The sequence below is a fragment of the Clarias gariepinus genome, chromosome 19 (genome assembly GCF_024256425.1).
Source record: "Clarias gariepinus isolate MV-2021 ecotype Netherlands chromosome 19, CGAR_prim_01v2, whole genome shotgun sequence".
Taxonomy (NCBI): Eukaryota; Metazoa; Chordata; class Actinopteri; order Siluriformes; family Clariidae; genus Clarias; species Clarias gariepinus.
In genome coordinates this window covers 25,289,470-25,303,721 of record NC_071118.1, presented here as the reverse complement: position 1 = coordinate 25,303,721, position 14,252 = coordinate 25,289,470, and the positions used below count along the sequence as shown (strand labels likewise).

At 35.6% G+C, this 14,252-nt stretch overlaps 1 protein-coding gene across 17 annotated transcripts in view; it reads right to left on the bottom strand.

Annotated features, from left to right (window-relative positions):
- The window catches only part of cast (calpastatin), a 58,618-nt gene extending 44,787 nt beyond the window's left edge, over positions 1-13,831 (bottom strand). For 5 of the 17 annotated variants that reach the window (XM_053477855.1, XM_053477859.1, XM_053477862.1 and 2 more), the window contains exon 1: positions 1,987-2,194. In XM_053477855.1, coding sequence (XP_053333830.1) covers positions 1,987-2,091 — 105 coding nt within the window. In that variant the 5' untranslated portion in view covers positions 2,092-2,194. Of the gene's footprint in view, positions 1-1,986; positions 2,196-10,017; positions 10,246-13,660 lie in introns of those variants that run through there. The other 12 variants (XM_053477856.1, XM_053477867.1, XM_053477871.1 and 9 more) reach the window with 7 other exon arrangements.
- Positions 13,832-14,252: the final 421 nt, after the last annotated feature.

Genomic DNA, 14,252 nt, shown 5'->3' with positions numbered 1-14,252 from the left:
TAGTACAGTATGTCACCTGGGATACATCTCATTCTTAATGTTTAACTTATTAGTTCTAATATTTAATAATTTAAGTTCCTTATCAGCACTTTGTGTCAGAATTATGTTACATTTGGCTATAACAGTTTTTGAAAAAACTACAGTCAAAAGTTTGTACACACCCACTAACTCCATGGTCTTTTCTGATTTTTAATTCTTTCTACACTGTAAAACAATACTAAAGGCGTTAAAAATATGCAATAATCTTCTTTGAACAGTTGATATTGAGATGTTTTTGCTACTTCTAAAGCTTCATAACGGCTCTAATCCGAGGTGCTGGTTGTTAATTAGTGATTTCTGAGGCTGGTGACTCTAAATGAACGTCTCCTCTGCAGCAGAGGTAGGTTTTGGTCTTGCCTTACTGGGGCAGTCTTCATAAGGTCCAGCTTCATCATGGTGTTTGATATTGTTCTTGCAAGAACTGATCCAGAACAGCTGACCTGCAGGTCTTAAAATAACAACTGACTGTTGTTGCTGTTGTTTTTGTTAATTAATTATCTAATTCCATATGTGCTGTATTAAAGTTTTGAAATTACCAGTATCATTAGAAGGTGTGTGCAAACATAATTAAACATTTAATGAAGTGGTCTTTGATGTCTTTAATTGATTTATACTAAGTAGGTTACACATTTTGTTAAGAGTATTAGAACCTTTTAAAAAGTAATTCTTTTTTTTATCTTTTGCTTTTAGCTAGGTATGGCATACTGGACTACAGCAGATGTAACAAATTATATATATTAAATGTATATATAATAAATAATGCAAAACAATGTGAACAACTAATTGGAACATAATTCCATATACTGAAATCTCCAGTATTGTTCCTGAATATATATATATATATATATATATATATATATATATATATATATATATATATATATTTTTTTTTTTTTTTTTTTTTTTTTTTTTTATTGTGGGTCTATACACACATTTATTTATTTATATGACCCACAATAATATATATTATATATTATTGTTTATTATATATATTTTATATATTTATTGATTTGTTGCATCTGTTGTCGTCCAGTAAGCTATACCTAGCTTTTTTTAATTTAATTTTTTTTTTTTTTTTTTTTTTTATGACATAAATACTTTTTGGTTTTCGGTTACTCTTTGACACAAATTCCAATAGTCTTACCAAAATGTGTAAACTGCTTAGTATAAATCAATCCTTAACTGATTTCATCAAATATATATACTGTATATATTACAAAATATAACCCACAATAAAAATATATATAATCTAAAAATAGGAATATAAGAAATATCTCATATTCTTATTTTTTCCTAAAAACTATACCATGGATTAAAAAGTAAATTAAATTAAATGTAAAAAAAATAAGACAAATTAAGAAAAATTTCGAAAATAAAAATCTATAAGAAGCACTGGAAGGCAGAAATCCTATTCAGATTAACCTTAGAATAAAGTCAATAAATCACAGGACTTCCACAAAGATAAGAATGTTACTGTCCTGATAAACCAAAAACGCTCTACTGCTTTTTCCTCCACAAACCACTTTTTGCAAATATGAAATATTCCCTCTCAACAAAATACAACCGTCCTGCAAACAAGCACAGCACAAAAAAAAAAAAAAAATCATTGCTGTTAGACATAACATGTACAAGTTTTTGTGTACAAATCTGGAGAGTTTTCCAAGCGTTCCTGTCACATTCCATTACTCCTACTCTTTAAGCCTTGGCTCAGAGCCAGGAACTCTCTCCTTTTCACCCAGCCCTTCTTAGTTATTGTATAAATGCATGACAGAAATGCAACAACATCAAGGCTGGCACACACAAGAAATCTCTGTCGTTCACTTCAACCAGACATACACACACACACACACACACACACGTGCACTGGGTATAAACCCACGGATCGAGCACCCACTACCAGTCTCACACTCACACATGCCCATCATGCCCCGCACTCATTACTCAGACCTCATAGACATTATATCCAGTAAGAGTGACCTGTTGCTCCTCGGTGATGTCTTCCAGGCGTGAAGAATCCTGTGTGCCCCGTAACAAGCTGATCAACTGCCCCATGTTTCCTGCTGCCTCTGTCTGTCTGTCTGTGTGTGTTTGTGGTTGTCTGTGTGTGACTGAGTGTGTGTGTCCCTGCAAACTTTTCTCACACTGTCTAAAGAGAGAGAGAGAGAGAGAGAGAGAGAGAGAGAGCAAGTTCCAAGCACTGGAAAAAGAGGGAGGAGAGGAAAGGGGAAGAGGCGGGACATGGGCCTAGGGCAGGGGGCAGGGCCAAGCTTCTGAAATAGCACACACACACACACACACACACAGGAGGGGTGTATATGCAGTGGGCTAAATTAGGAACCGTATTGAAAATTTTTTAATAGAATAAGAATAATATCTTTTAAAAGTAATAATAATAATAATAATAAATCTGGAATGTCAGAGCAAGTGGAGAGAGTTCAATAATTTTGGAGATTTGCATAAAAAAAAAAATCCTTCATAATCAGTGTAAAGATTTATACGTCTCTTGCCAAAGTGAGACAAACTTTGTATTAGACAAATTGTTTTCGTTTCACTCGCACAACCTGCACCAAATGTGCTCTCAGAGAGCATGAATGGCTCAATAGTCTTGTTTGGACGAAGGCGTGAACCCTCACCTTTCAATCATCTTATCTGACAAGAGGTCTTTTTTTTTTAAACGCAACCAAACACAAAAAAATGCATTGATTGTAAACCTCATACATGCCTCCATACAGTAAATCTTTACTAAACACAACCTACACAACTGGGAACAAAGTCCAAGTGTATTGTCATTTATCCCTGTATACTGTATATCTTCTGGGTGGAGGAACACGACATGAATGCTCTGAATGCTGCTTAATAATGGGAGTTCACTCGACTCCAACTGAACATTCCACCAGTTCAGTATGATTATTCATTAACGCTGATTAGACCAGAGTGCTCCTGATTGCTTCACTCTGATTGGTCTGGAGCTCGAGACGAGTTTCCGTTGCAAGGTCCATATTAATGCACATGTTGGAATATGCGACTGTTACTATGGCAACAGATAATTTCACTAAGTAGTTTCAAAATATCCTTGTCCTGGAGTCTCATCCCACAGTGAAGATGAAGAATAATGCCAGGCATGATATGCGTTCATCAGTCTATAGTCACATTTACTGATGAAAGTCTGTAAATCATGTTAGTTTCTGTTATCACTTAAATTATTACGGCTATAAACATGACCTTTTTTATTAGCCTTTCTATTTACCTTGCAAATTTCTCTGAGTTACGTATATGGGGGAAAAAGGCGACTTTCCCACGATGGAAAACGTAATGAGCTCTACAAAATCTTAATGATGATGACGATGAAGCCTCCTTATATAAGCTTATGTTCGAAAATAAGTGTATATATTATTCAACTGACACAGATCAGCCAAAACAGTTATGACCTCTGAGTTCTGACACCTTTCTATCACAACCAGCATTAACATTTTATTGGTCATGGGTGGCCAAGGCTCCCTGGTGCACATGTGCCCGTATAGTCCGATGTGCTGGCCTGTATAGTCCGATCCAATAGAAGAGCTCGTAGTGTAGATCAAATTGCTAAAAGGTTAATGCTGGTTGTGATAGAAAGGGGTTAGAACAATGCTATGGTGCAAAAAGGGCCGACCTACACAACATAAGGCAGGTGGTCATAATGTTATGGCTGATCAGTGTATATTATAAATGTAATATTTACATTTTTGTTTGTATTTCTTTGAACTCTCATAACCCCCAAGAATCACTTATCCACAGTCTTGTAATTACCTCTCCTGGTAATTCCACCCTAGTTATGAACTCTCCATTAAAGCCCTTTGTTAATCTTGCAAACACTTGCAGTAGAACAAGCTATAAAGGAATGAGGTTTGACGTCTTCATGCCTGAGAAAGCAGCACGCATGAGACAAACACGGTCCCACACCCAGACGCCACGTATCTGCCGAAGACGCGCATCAGGTACGGAGCAGATGATAAACGGATGCTGGTGGACACACCTGAAGAGACGTCGACAGGCCTGTTAAACCTGACTGGAGCATCTCAGAAACAAAGCCATAATAATGTGCTTAGATAATAACACTTGCATGAAGTCCTTTAAGGTTTAGGCATTTTTTTATAAGAGTACATGTACAGGAGGTGAACGCATGAAGGGTGATGTGGTAATGCCATGGCAAGACCTTGACCTGGCCTGTGGCCTGCGTGTACGTGGGTGTCACTGAAAGAGGAGCTACTGCATGTACAGGGTATTTATAGACGCACACAGGACAGTCACGAGACCTCCAATAGCCATAAATAAGTGTCCAAACGCCATAAAACGCTAACGTGCGGATTTAACATCAGGAACGAGAGAGACAAATGAGACAAAAGTCTAAACACTCAAACAATTTTAAGCAATGTTGGAATTCAGCTGTGTTCACAGCAAGTTATTTAGGATTCAGTCCAGCTTGGCAGGAGTGTAAAGTGCCGGATCAGCTGATAGACTATAAAATAACATAGGTTTAATTACACCAGCCAGTGTACTAGTAATTCGCCACCATCTGTATATCAATCTTTTCAAATCATTTATATGAGTTTGAATTTGAATATGAAAAGGGTGTGGCATAAATGATAGTGTACTACCAGTCAAAAGTTTGGACACACCTTTTAATTCAGTGCCATTTCCTGAGTTTTATTTTCTTTCTACAATGAAAATCGATACTAAAAGCGTCCGCAGTATGCAATAATCTCCTTTGAACTCTTTGTTTTGAAATGTATCTGATATTGATTCCCCTGTAATGGGTGACTTCTGAGGCTGGTAACTCTAAATTACCTTAATAATAATAAAGCAGAGGTATGTTTTGGTCTTGCTTTCCTGTGAAGGTCTTGTGAAGGTCTTTATGAGAGCCAGTGTCATCATGGTGCTTGATTTTGCAAATGCACTTGACACAACACTGTTCCTGCAAGAACTGATCCAGAACAGCTGACCTACAGGTCTTAAAATAACTGACTGTTGTTGTTGATTAGTTAGTTAGCTAGTTAGTTAGTTGGTTGGTTGGTTGGTTAGTTAGTTAGTTAGTTAGTTAGTTAGTTAGTTAGTTAGTTAGTTAGTTAGTTAGTTAGAGAAAATTCCATATATATGATATTTTATAGTTTTCAAATCCCATTGTTGTCTTAGAGTGTAAAAAATAAATCCCTAAATAAACTGAATTAGAAGGTGCGTGAAGCCTGTGACTGGTACTGTATGTTAATCAGAGTGATCTGTTTTTGTTCTGCAAGTAAGAACGCTCGCTCAGTCACACCTACATACTGTACAAGTATCTACTGTATGCACACATCTAGTTTTAGTAAAGATGTCTGCTTATTTAATTAGAAAAAATCAGTTCACTGATGCACAATTAGTACAATGACTAGGATTGCTTTTGGATTACAGTTTGGATGACTATTAAATGTGTATTTTAATCTTTGTCTTTTTGTTTGTATTTCATATTAGCCCACACTGATATGTTTTATTTTAGTGGGAGATGAATTATACTTATATTATGATATATATATTTTTTTCTTGGACGTTTTAAATATTTCAAAAATACATAATGAGAGTTAATGCAGAGAAGTGTAGTTTCACTCACTCGGTTTTATCCTGTATACAGGATTGTGGGGTCCTGGAGCATATTCCAGAAGACATGGCATGCACCGGGGTACACCCTGGATACACACACACTCACATGCTCATTTAAGGGCAATTTGGGAACATCAATTAGTCTAATCTGCATGTCTTTGGACTGTGTTTCTAATATTTCTTGCATAGCAATCTTGCACTAAGCTTGGAGGTTGATAAAGGTTGATAATTGGGAAAAAAAATTATTGCATGGTTAAAAAAGTTCGATATTAACCATATTCAGCATTTTTCTACTGGACCGAATGCTTTAGTTTGTTAAACAAGTTTAGGCATGAAACAGATGATGTAGTCTAGTCTCTGATCCACCAGGAGGAGCAGAAACACCAGCCCTGAGGAGCTCCTGGAGACATAGAAGCTCAGAATTGAACCATCCTCAAGAGCTTCATAACCTCCTCATTTTCTATGCAAACCTTCATAATTTATTCAGGTATCCTTTTTTTTCGCACTGCTCCAAGTTGGAAAGTGCTCCAAGATACCCAGGGTGTCCTCATTCTATAGTATTTACAATAGCACAAGAAAAAAAAATACCTAATTTTGACATGTACCACATCACCCCATTGTATTGTTAACTGCTTAACTTGACAAAAATTGAAACAAGCCCTTGAGACACACATGAAACAGCAAAGATTAACCGCCACACACATAGTGCGGATATCCTGAGCAATTAATTTTAACAATAAAGGTCAGTCAGAGTCAGCGGGGCTTTACTGTGCATTGTTCAACATAAAAAAAAAATCAATAATAAAAAAATAATAATCAGGACAAAATTAGTAGCTCAAAGCCTAATCATAATAATCAAATACATTTTTAATATATGCAAACTATTTTTATTCTTACTGAAATAAACCATGTACTTAAATAGATCATTTATTTGTTATGGGACAGTGAACCCAAGAGGCATTTGTGTTTTGGGCTGCATACAGTTTGGACATAATAATAATAATAGTTATTATTATTATTATTATTATTTTTTTATTATTATTATTATTATTATTATTATTATTATTATTATTATTATTATTATTTTAAGCAGTATATCTAACTAAAATACAATTAGGCATTATTCAGCACTATGGCCTCCTGGGTTGAGGGTTCAATTCCTAAATGGAGTGTGCATGTTCCCTTAAATAGTATAAACAATGAGTTGTTTTTTTCATTGTTGTTTTTCTCTAACAGAATGACCTGAAGTGTTTTATTCTTTCTTTTGCAATAACAAAGTTCCTAAGTCCTTAAAAATTTCCTCATAATACTTGTTTAAGAGATAATTATAAATCACCGTTGTTTGATTTTGGCTTGCCAGAAGACATGTTGTCACAGGTATGTTTTTCTTCATGACTCTGACTTTTATAAGTCAGACTAGTTTTGAGGGTTTGGCCATCGTGTTGATGATGAAATATATCATTTTTAACTTTTGCGTATTGTAACATGTGTACTGTATGTACTCTTGCAAAATTTCAGCTTATTATTGAAGTTATTTTCAGGATTTTTCTAATGGTTCTCACTGCAATTATGTTACATCTTTTATATATATATATATATATATATATATATATATATATATACACATACTTCAGGAAAAAAATAGTATGATGTATATTATATGAATATAATATTAATAATATTATCATATAACGTATAGCAATTAATTTATTCTTAAAATATTTATATGTTTTTTTTTTCCCTAAAGTATGTATATGTATATTTTGGCTGACTCTGTATATATATATATATATATATATAATTGATTATTATTGATTATATATATATATATATATATATATATATATATATAAAATCAATTATATAAGTTGCACTGCTGTTGGCTGAAATATTAAACTCTTAATCAATCACTGCTCTTTTAGATCATGTACACTAGATGGAGACAAAATTCTAAGAAATAATGTTGTTATTATTGGATCTTTAAAAAAAAAAAAAAAAAAAGTCTGATTTGATTATTATTCTGACCTTATCAAACTACAGTCAAATCTCACGGAGTGCATGTGTATTATTTGTGTCTCCAAAACTCCCATTTCTGAACATGATCAGAGATTAGAGGAGATGGAGCTGAAGCTGAAACTTGCAATGTTTGCTGGCGAGAGGCGATGATGATGAAATGAACAAAAGAATGTAAGAAAGAGAGAAACAGGGAGAGCAAGCAACACACAAGAAACCAGTTTTTCTCGAAAAATTCACATACATTTAAACGACTGAGTGCTTGGATTTTGTGTTCCCAAATATGAAAATATATTCTCCTTAAGGGGGAAAAAGTTTCCCAATCCACTGTAATGTGCAGTAGGCCTGTGCTCAGGTTTAACACTAATAATGTAAGAAAGAGATTTCATTTCACTGTAATTCATAAGCAACTAAATGTCCTAGCATTAAATGTAGTTAGATATAATGGCTAAAAAATGCGAAAGATCACCAAAAGGCGAAAAAAAAATCTTAATAGAGCTAATGTTAAACCCAACTTATTTCAACAGAAAGAAATAATCCTAAAGTAAGCAGCGCGTGTCTGCTACACTAAGCTTTAACATGGCAATTTAATTGTCCAAAAAGTCCATTCACTAACCACTTCCTTATCGTAAATCCTCTCCTGCTATCTCGAGATCTGTAGATATGTTACATCATTTGATTTATTGTAGGTTTATAAAATAGACTATTAAATTTTACTCTATCTGCGGCATAAAACTCAAACTTAAATAGCTTATGACAAACTAAAATGCTTAAATGCATAATCCTACTAGTAATTGTTATTTCTAGGTGTTCTGCGCTGTCCAGTTTTACACACTGAGGCCTACTGTAGATGTACTGTTTACTGCAAAGCCCTTATAATGTCAGATATTTTCATTATTTCATGTTTAAATGTTATTGTTTTGTGAGAACCACAACTGCGAAGTATTTGTTTAAATAAAGCAATGCAAAAAACCTTTATGTTTTAAATAAACTATGAAAATTTAAACGAATGTAAACGCAACTTGCTTATATGGGTTTCATGCAAAAGCCTAGCATGCCTTTAAATTTATACAAACAATAACGTGCACATAAAAGTGACAATAAAATGCACTATGTAGTATCAATTTGCCTTTGAGTGAAAAGATTTAATTTAAAATTAACCTCAAATAATCTGTTCGCAAATATACAGTACTAGTTAAACGTCTGGACACACCTTCTCATTCCATGGTCCTCCCTGATTTTTATTTCTTTTTACACTGTAAAACAATACTGAAGGCGTCCAAAATAGCCAATGATCTCTTGAACAGTTGAGATATGTCTCCTACTTATGCTCTAAGACTTCATAACTGCTTTAATCTGAGGTGTGGTTTGTTTCTGAGACTGGTAACTCTTGCGAAACGATTGCATTTTCACTGATCAAAATCAGCTGTTATCTGGGCCAAGTGTTCTCGGTAACAGTACCTAGACCCCAGTGTGAAAGCACCGTGAATGAACTTCTCCTCTGCAGCAGAAGTTTGTTTTGGTCTTGCGTTCCTGGGAATGATGGTCATGAGAGCCAGTTTCATCATGGTGCTTCATGGGTTTTGCAAATGGATTTGACAGTACTGTTCTTGCAAGAACTATTCCTGAACAACTGGACTTGCATGTTTTAAAATAACACCTGACTGTTGTTGTTGTTGTTGTTGTTGTTGTTATTTATTGTTATTACAAACACATTCAATTAGAAGGCGTGTCCGAATCGTGGACTGGTACTGTGTAAATGCATACAGTATAACAAATGCACCAGAAAGAACATTTTTGTCCATTTTTTATGTTTGTTTGTTTTTTCTAACAAACCAAAACATTGCACATTAGGAATCCTGTAATATAATCCCAGGTAACAGTTGCAAGGGTTAAACATCTGGAGTCCACATGGGTTGCCAGATTGTAAACAATACTGTAAATAATACCTTTAAACTCTACTCTCCCAGTATGCAGGACGCACAGAAAGCGTATTATAATACGTATTATAAACATATTATACTCACAATAATGAAGGATACATCAAATATCGTGTCATATATAAAGTTCATCTTATAAACTGCACAAAAATAGAGTTGCACTATGGATACATGAATACGAGATAAAAATACATCAGCTAGCCAAGGAAGCTAACCTCTAAAAGGATCCAATGAAGATATGCAATGCGAAGGGTTCATGTTTTTCCGATTTAATAGTTAGTTTGATCCATCTGGACTGCTGTCTGCCAAGAAGCTACGCGACCCGTTTAACAAGACGTTATTATTTTTTCCCTTTAAGGCTTTTCTCAGAGTTTAAAACTCTAAATAAACAAGTGTCGACTTGAAAATTACTTACACAGAAAATCCAGTAAGCAGCGTATGCCATGAAGTCGACCGACACCACAGACGGAGATGGAGAAGGAGAAGGAGGTGTGCTTTTAATCTCCCAGACTAGAGCTGAAGTAGACTTTTGTTCAGCCCTCACATTCCACTTGCGCCACTCCCGTTGCTGTGCACTTAACTTTTTGTTTTAAACTAAGGCTTCCTTTTTGTCTTTGCCTTTTTTTCTTACAGTCCCCCCCCAGTCTAACTGGCACCGTCGACTGGTTTTGCCCCGTAGTTATGTTTTACTTGTCCTCACTACTTTCTGTGCTACGGGTTGCGCAAGACTCTCGCTGCTCTGTGGGAGTGTGAGTGTGAGATCGCAGTTATAACCCACCTTCCTGAGGAACTTGGACAGCTCGCCACACCTCACAAGACCTCACCCTTTCAACACATATATATATATATATACAATAGAATACCTGCATGCAGGGCCTTTACTTTCCTGCAGACCAAAAAGCATGCAAAAGCTATGCACGTGATAAGAAAGACACAAATCTTAGACCAAATCTCACATCTGATCTGTATCATCCTGTAGGGGCTGGATCAAGGATAAGACATTACTCAGTTTCAGAAGGGGTCAAATTGTTGCCCTGACTCAAGCAAAGGAAACAACTAAGTAGATCCAACTAAGGAAATCAGCAGTAGAAATTACAGCTAGATTTAATAGTGAAAGTAAAAGCATTTCCACGCTCACAGGAATGAGACTAAATGGATATGTGGTCGTAAAAAAAATCCACTTGTTAGTGAAACTGATTAGGAAAAAAAGAGCATAAAGATTGAACCAATGGGAAAAGGTCATGTGGTTTTATGTGTCCATCCATCTAGGATGTCCATCCTCTGCACTACAAATAGGGATCGAGGCCAATTGTGATTAATTTATTTGTATTTATTCCCATTTCACAACCGTGGCAGGACCTCCGGTCAATATTCACACACGCATACACACACTAATTGGAAATGCTAATTAGCCTAATCTGTACAGCTTTGGATTATGGGAGGAAACCGGATAACCCAGAGGAAACCAAGCCAGCACGGTGATAACATGCAAGGCAGACCCAAGGCAGGAATTGAACCCAGGACCTGGAGGTGCAAGGCGACATTGCTAACCACTACACCACCATGCTGTACCCATCATGCATAGTGTCCACTGTACAAGGCAATGTTATGATCTTGGGTTACTTCAATTGATCAGGTCTAGACTCAGCAACGTTATGTGCCAATCAAGTGAAGTCAGATGATGACCTGAATGTACCTGATGACCATCTATGATCATCAAATCTATGGAGGGTTTTTTCCCTGATGGCATTATTATTATTATTATTATTATATTCCAGGAATTATAAAAAAATTTTTTTACTATTTTGAATGAGTGGTTTTGGGGCATGAGGAATCATTTTCATATACAAATTGCAGCTCTAATCTTAACCCTAATAAAAGTTTTTATTTAAACTCTACATAATAGTTCAGCTCTTCCATCACCAATACCAGATCCCGGCCAAGAATAAATATTACGGAGACTGCATGCTGTAATCAAAGCTACAGACAGTCAAACAAATGATGAGAAGTTAGAGTTATTAATCACAATATTGATACAGTATGATATTGTCATACTGCCCAGTCCTATGTAATAGATGCAGAACAAATTCCCTGCTGCACTCATACATTATTCCTGCTGTATTGAAGTGATAAATTCTAATTCAGTGTTTGACTTGTACAGTGTTGATGTGTGACTCATTACTCTTGAAGTAAACCCTTATTGTTAATTTAGCTGTTGTGCAGTTTGGTAGGAAAACATATCACAATACTTAAATACTTCAAAGACACAAAGACATCAGAGCAAGCGCTTTAATCCAGGACCGTTCCCTCTTCAAGAAACCCTTAAGGCATAAGCTTCTTATACAGTATACTGCACTAGCACAAGTATGCGTAAAAAGTTTTAAGAAAAAAGTTTTAAAAAATTTAAGCTAAAAGTAAGATGATCAGCTTTAATGCAATCAGTAATATTTCTATTTTTATTCACTTCAAAGCTGTTATTTCAGCAGGGGAAATATGAACTAATGCCAACAACCCATGTTTTATCTCAGGCGGCGCCTCACATTCCTGCTTGCTATTAGCACCACGGTTTCGGAATATATAAAACAAACTGGTTTTAAACTCCCTGCAGGAAATTAAACAGACAATGATCTGTCAATACATCATAGAAGGTTCAGTTTTCATAGTCTACTTTCTTTTTTTCTGGAGTGAGCCAGGCTTGTAGATGATTACCATCTTCCTCTGACTCTGTGTGTTTTTACGATAAACTATCGCATCAATTTTCTCTGTTGAGTGACATGTTTAGCCCCGCCCACCTCGATGGAAAAAGCGCTATGTTGAAAAGAGTAAAAACGCTAGATGCTGTTACATAATCTAGCACAAAACTGTTCATAACTTCACTTTTACTCCAAGTTTTGATTTGATTTATCGTACAGGCAAAAAAAAATGTCAGACAGAAAGTTTTCTGGGACTGGTTTCAGCTCCTCCAATATATGAAACATAAAGATACCATTGAAAGAATGAGTTCTGACCAATGTACAGAGAAACCCTTTATTTTATTTATATATAGATAAAACGGAATAAGTAAGTACGTGCCTATCTGAATAGGTCATGTGTAGCACAATTTTAGGGGGGGGGGGGGGGTTATGGGGGTGATGCGGCCAAACATCTATCAAAGTAATTGTTACCAGATATTTTCCAAAATAACAAAGTTCCATTTAAACATGCAAAAGCATGCTATTCTTTTTCAATCAATTTATTGTTGTTATATGGTTCCATTGTTCCTTAAGCGATGTTGAATGTGGAACAAGTTACTTCCTGTTCTCCCATAGCTTTGAGAACATAAGCTTCTATTATTATTATTCTCACGTTTAAAAGTAATCTGACAAAAAAAATATGACAAACTTATGATGGCCATAAAACACAGCAAACCAAACTGTAATATCTTATATTCTTTCCTAAAATAAAAAAAGAAAAACAGCTTTACGAAGCACTGACCCTGTAGACTCCTTATATAAGCAATAAACTAAAAATCTCGTATTCATATCCATGATTAGGCTAGAAATGATATCATATGAGCGTACTGTACACCTGTGATCTGTACTGATCCGCAGCCAGCGCTGCAGAGGGAATGAACCAACTGTTATAATTGTTATAACAAGATCAATAATACATACAAATAAAACTGACTTGAATAATGAATGTGTCTAAATATACAATATTTACTCAGTCCTTATTCTATGTGAATGCACAGAATGGACTCATAGAGTATTGACTTAACACAAGCAAACACCTACTGTACAGTGTTGAATAAGCCCTACCTATATTGACTTCTCGCAAGGTGTAAACAAGTAGAGTAAGTAATAAAATAACTCTAATTACACCGAATTAACAGCTATATACAGTGTCAGAATGACTAAAATTTATCCGAATTCCATGACATGTTCCTTGAGCTATGTGGATGTTCCTGCGTGTCCCGCATGCTGTGATTAGTCAATGGGAAAGCTAAAATGCAGAGAGTTAAAAACAATCTACTGAACATGCCTGGAGATCCTGAGCGCTTGCGCAATTCAATCACATACCTCGCTGGACTTTTTCTTTTGTCCTTGAGACTTCTTTCGTGGCATTTCTGCGTCGTAGTCTTTCAAAGCTCCGTTGCTCGAATCTGCGCTTTCTCTAGGGAATTCTGTGGCATGCTTGATCGCTCCTCCTGCTTCAAGTATGCGTCTTACTAAACCGACGCAATGCCAGAGGCAAACAGGACGGGGGGAAAAAAAGCAAGTGAAGGAATGAGTAAACAGTGCCAACACTTTGTGCATGTCCTTCTGCAAATGCATTCGAGTGTGGTGGATTGTTCATGTCTTATGTGTTTTATACTGTATATGATAAATGCATTAGGAGTTTAGTGATTTGCTACAGATGGTCATGGGGCATTTTTTACCCCACGGAAAAAAAAAAAACAATGGGGTTAGAACAATGGGGTGGGTATGTTTTATAAAAACAAAGCCATTCTTCATGTCCTCTAGTTTCTAATCATCAAAGCAGACCCTTAATGTTGCAGTTAAACAACTGTTAAACCATATGGTCCTTCTGCTCATTTCTTATTTACAGTACTGTATGTGGCTCACATTCTAACGAAAAGCTGGTAATGACTCAGTAGGTGTGTCACACAAA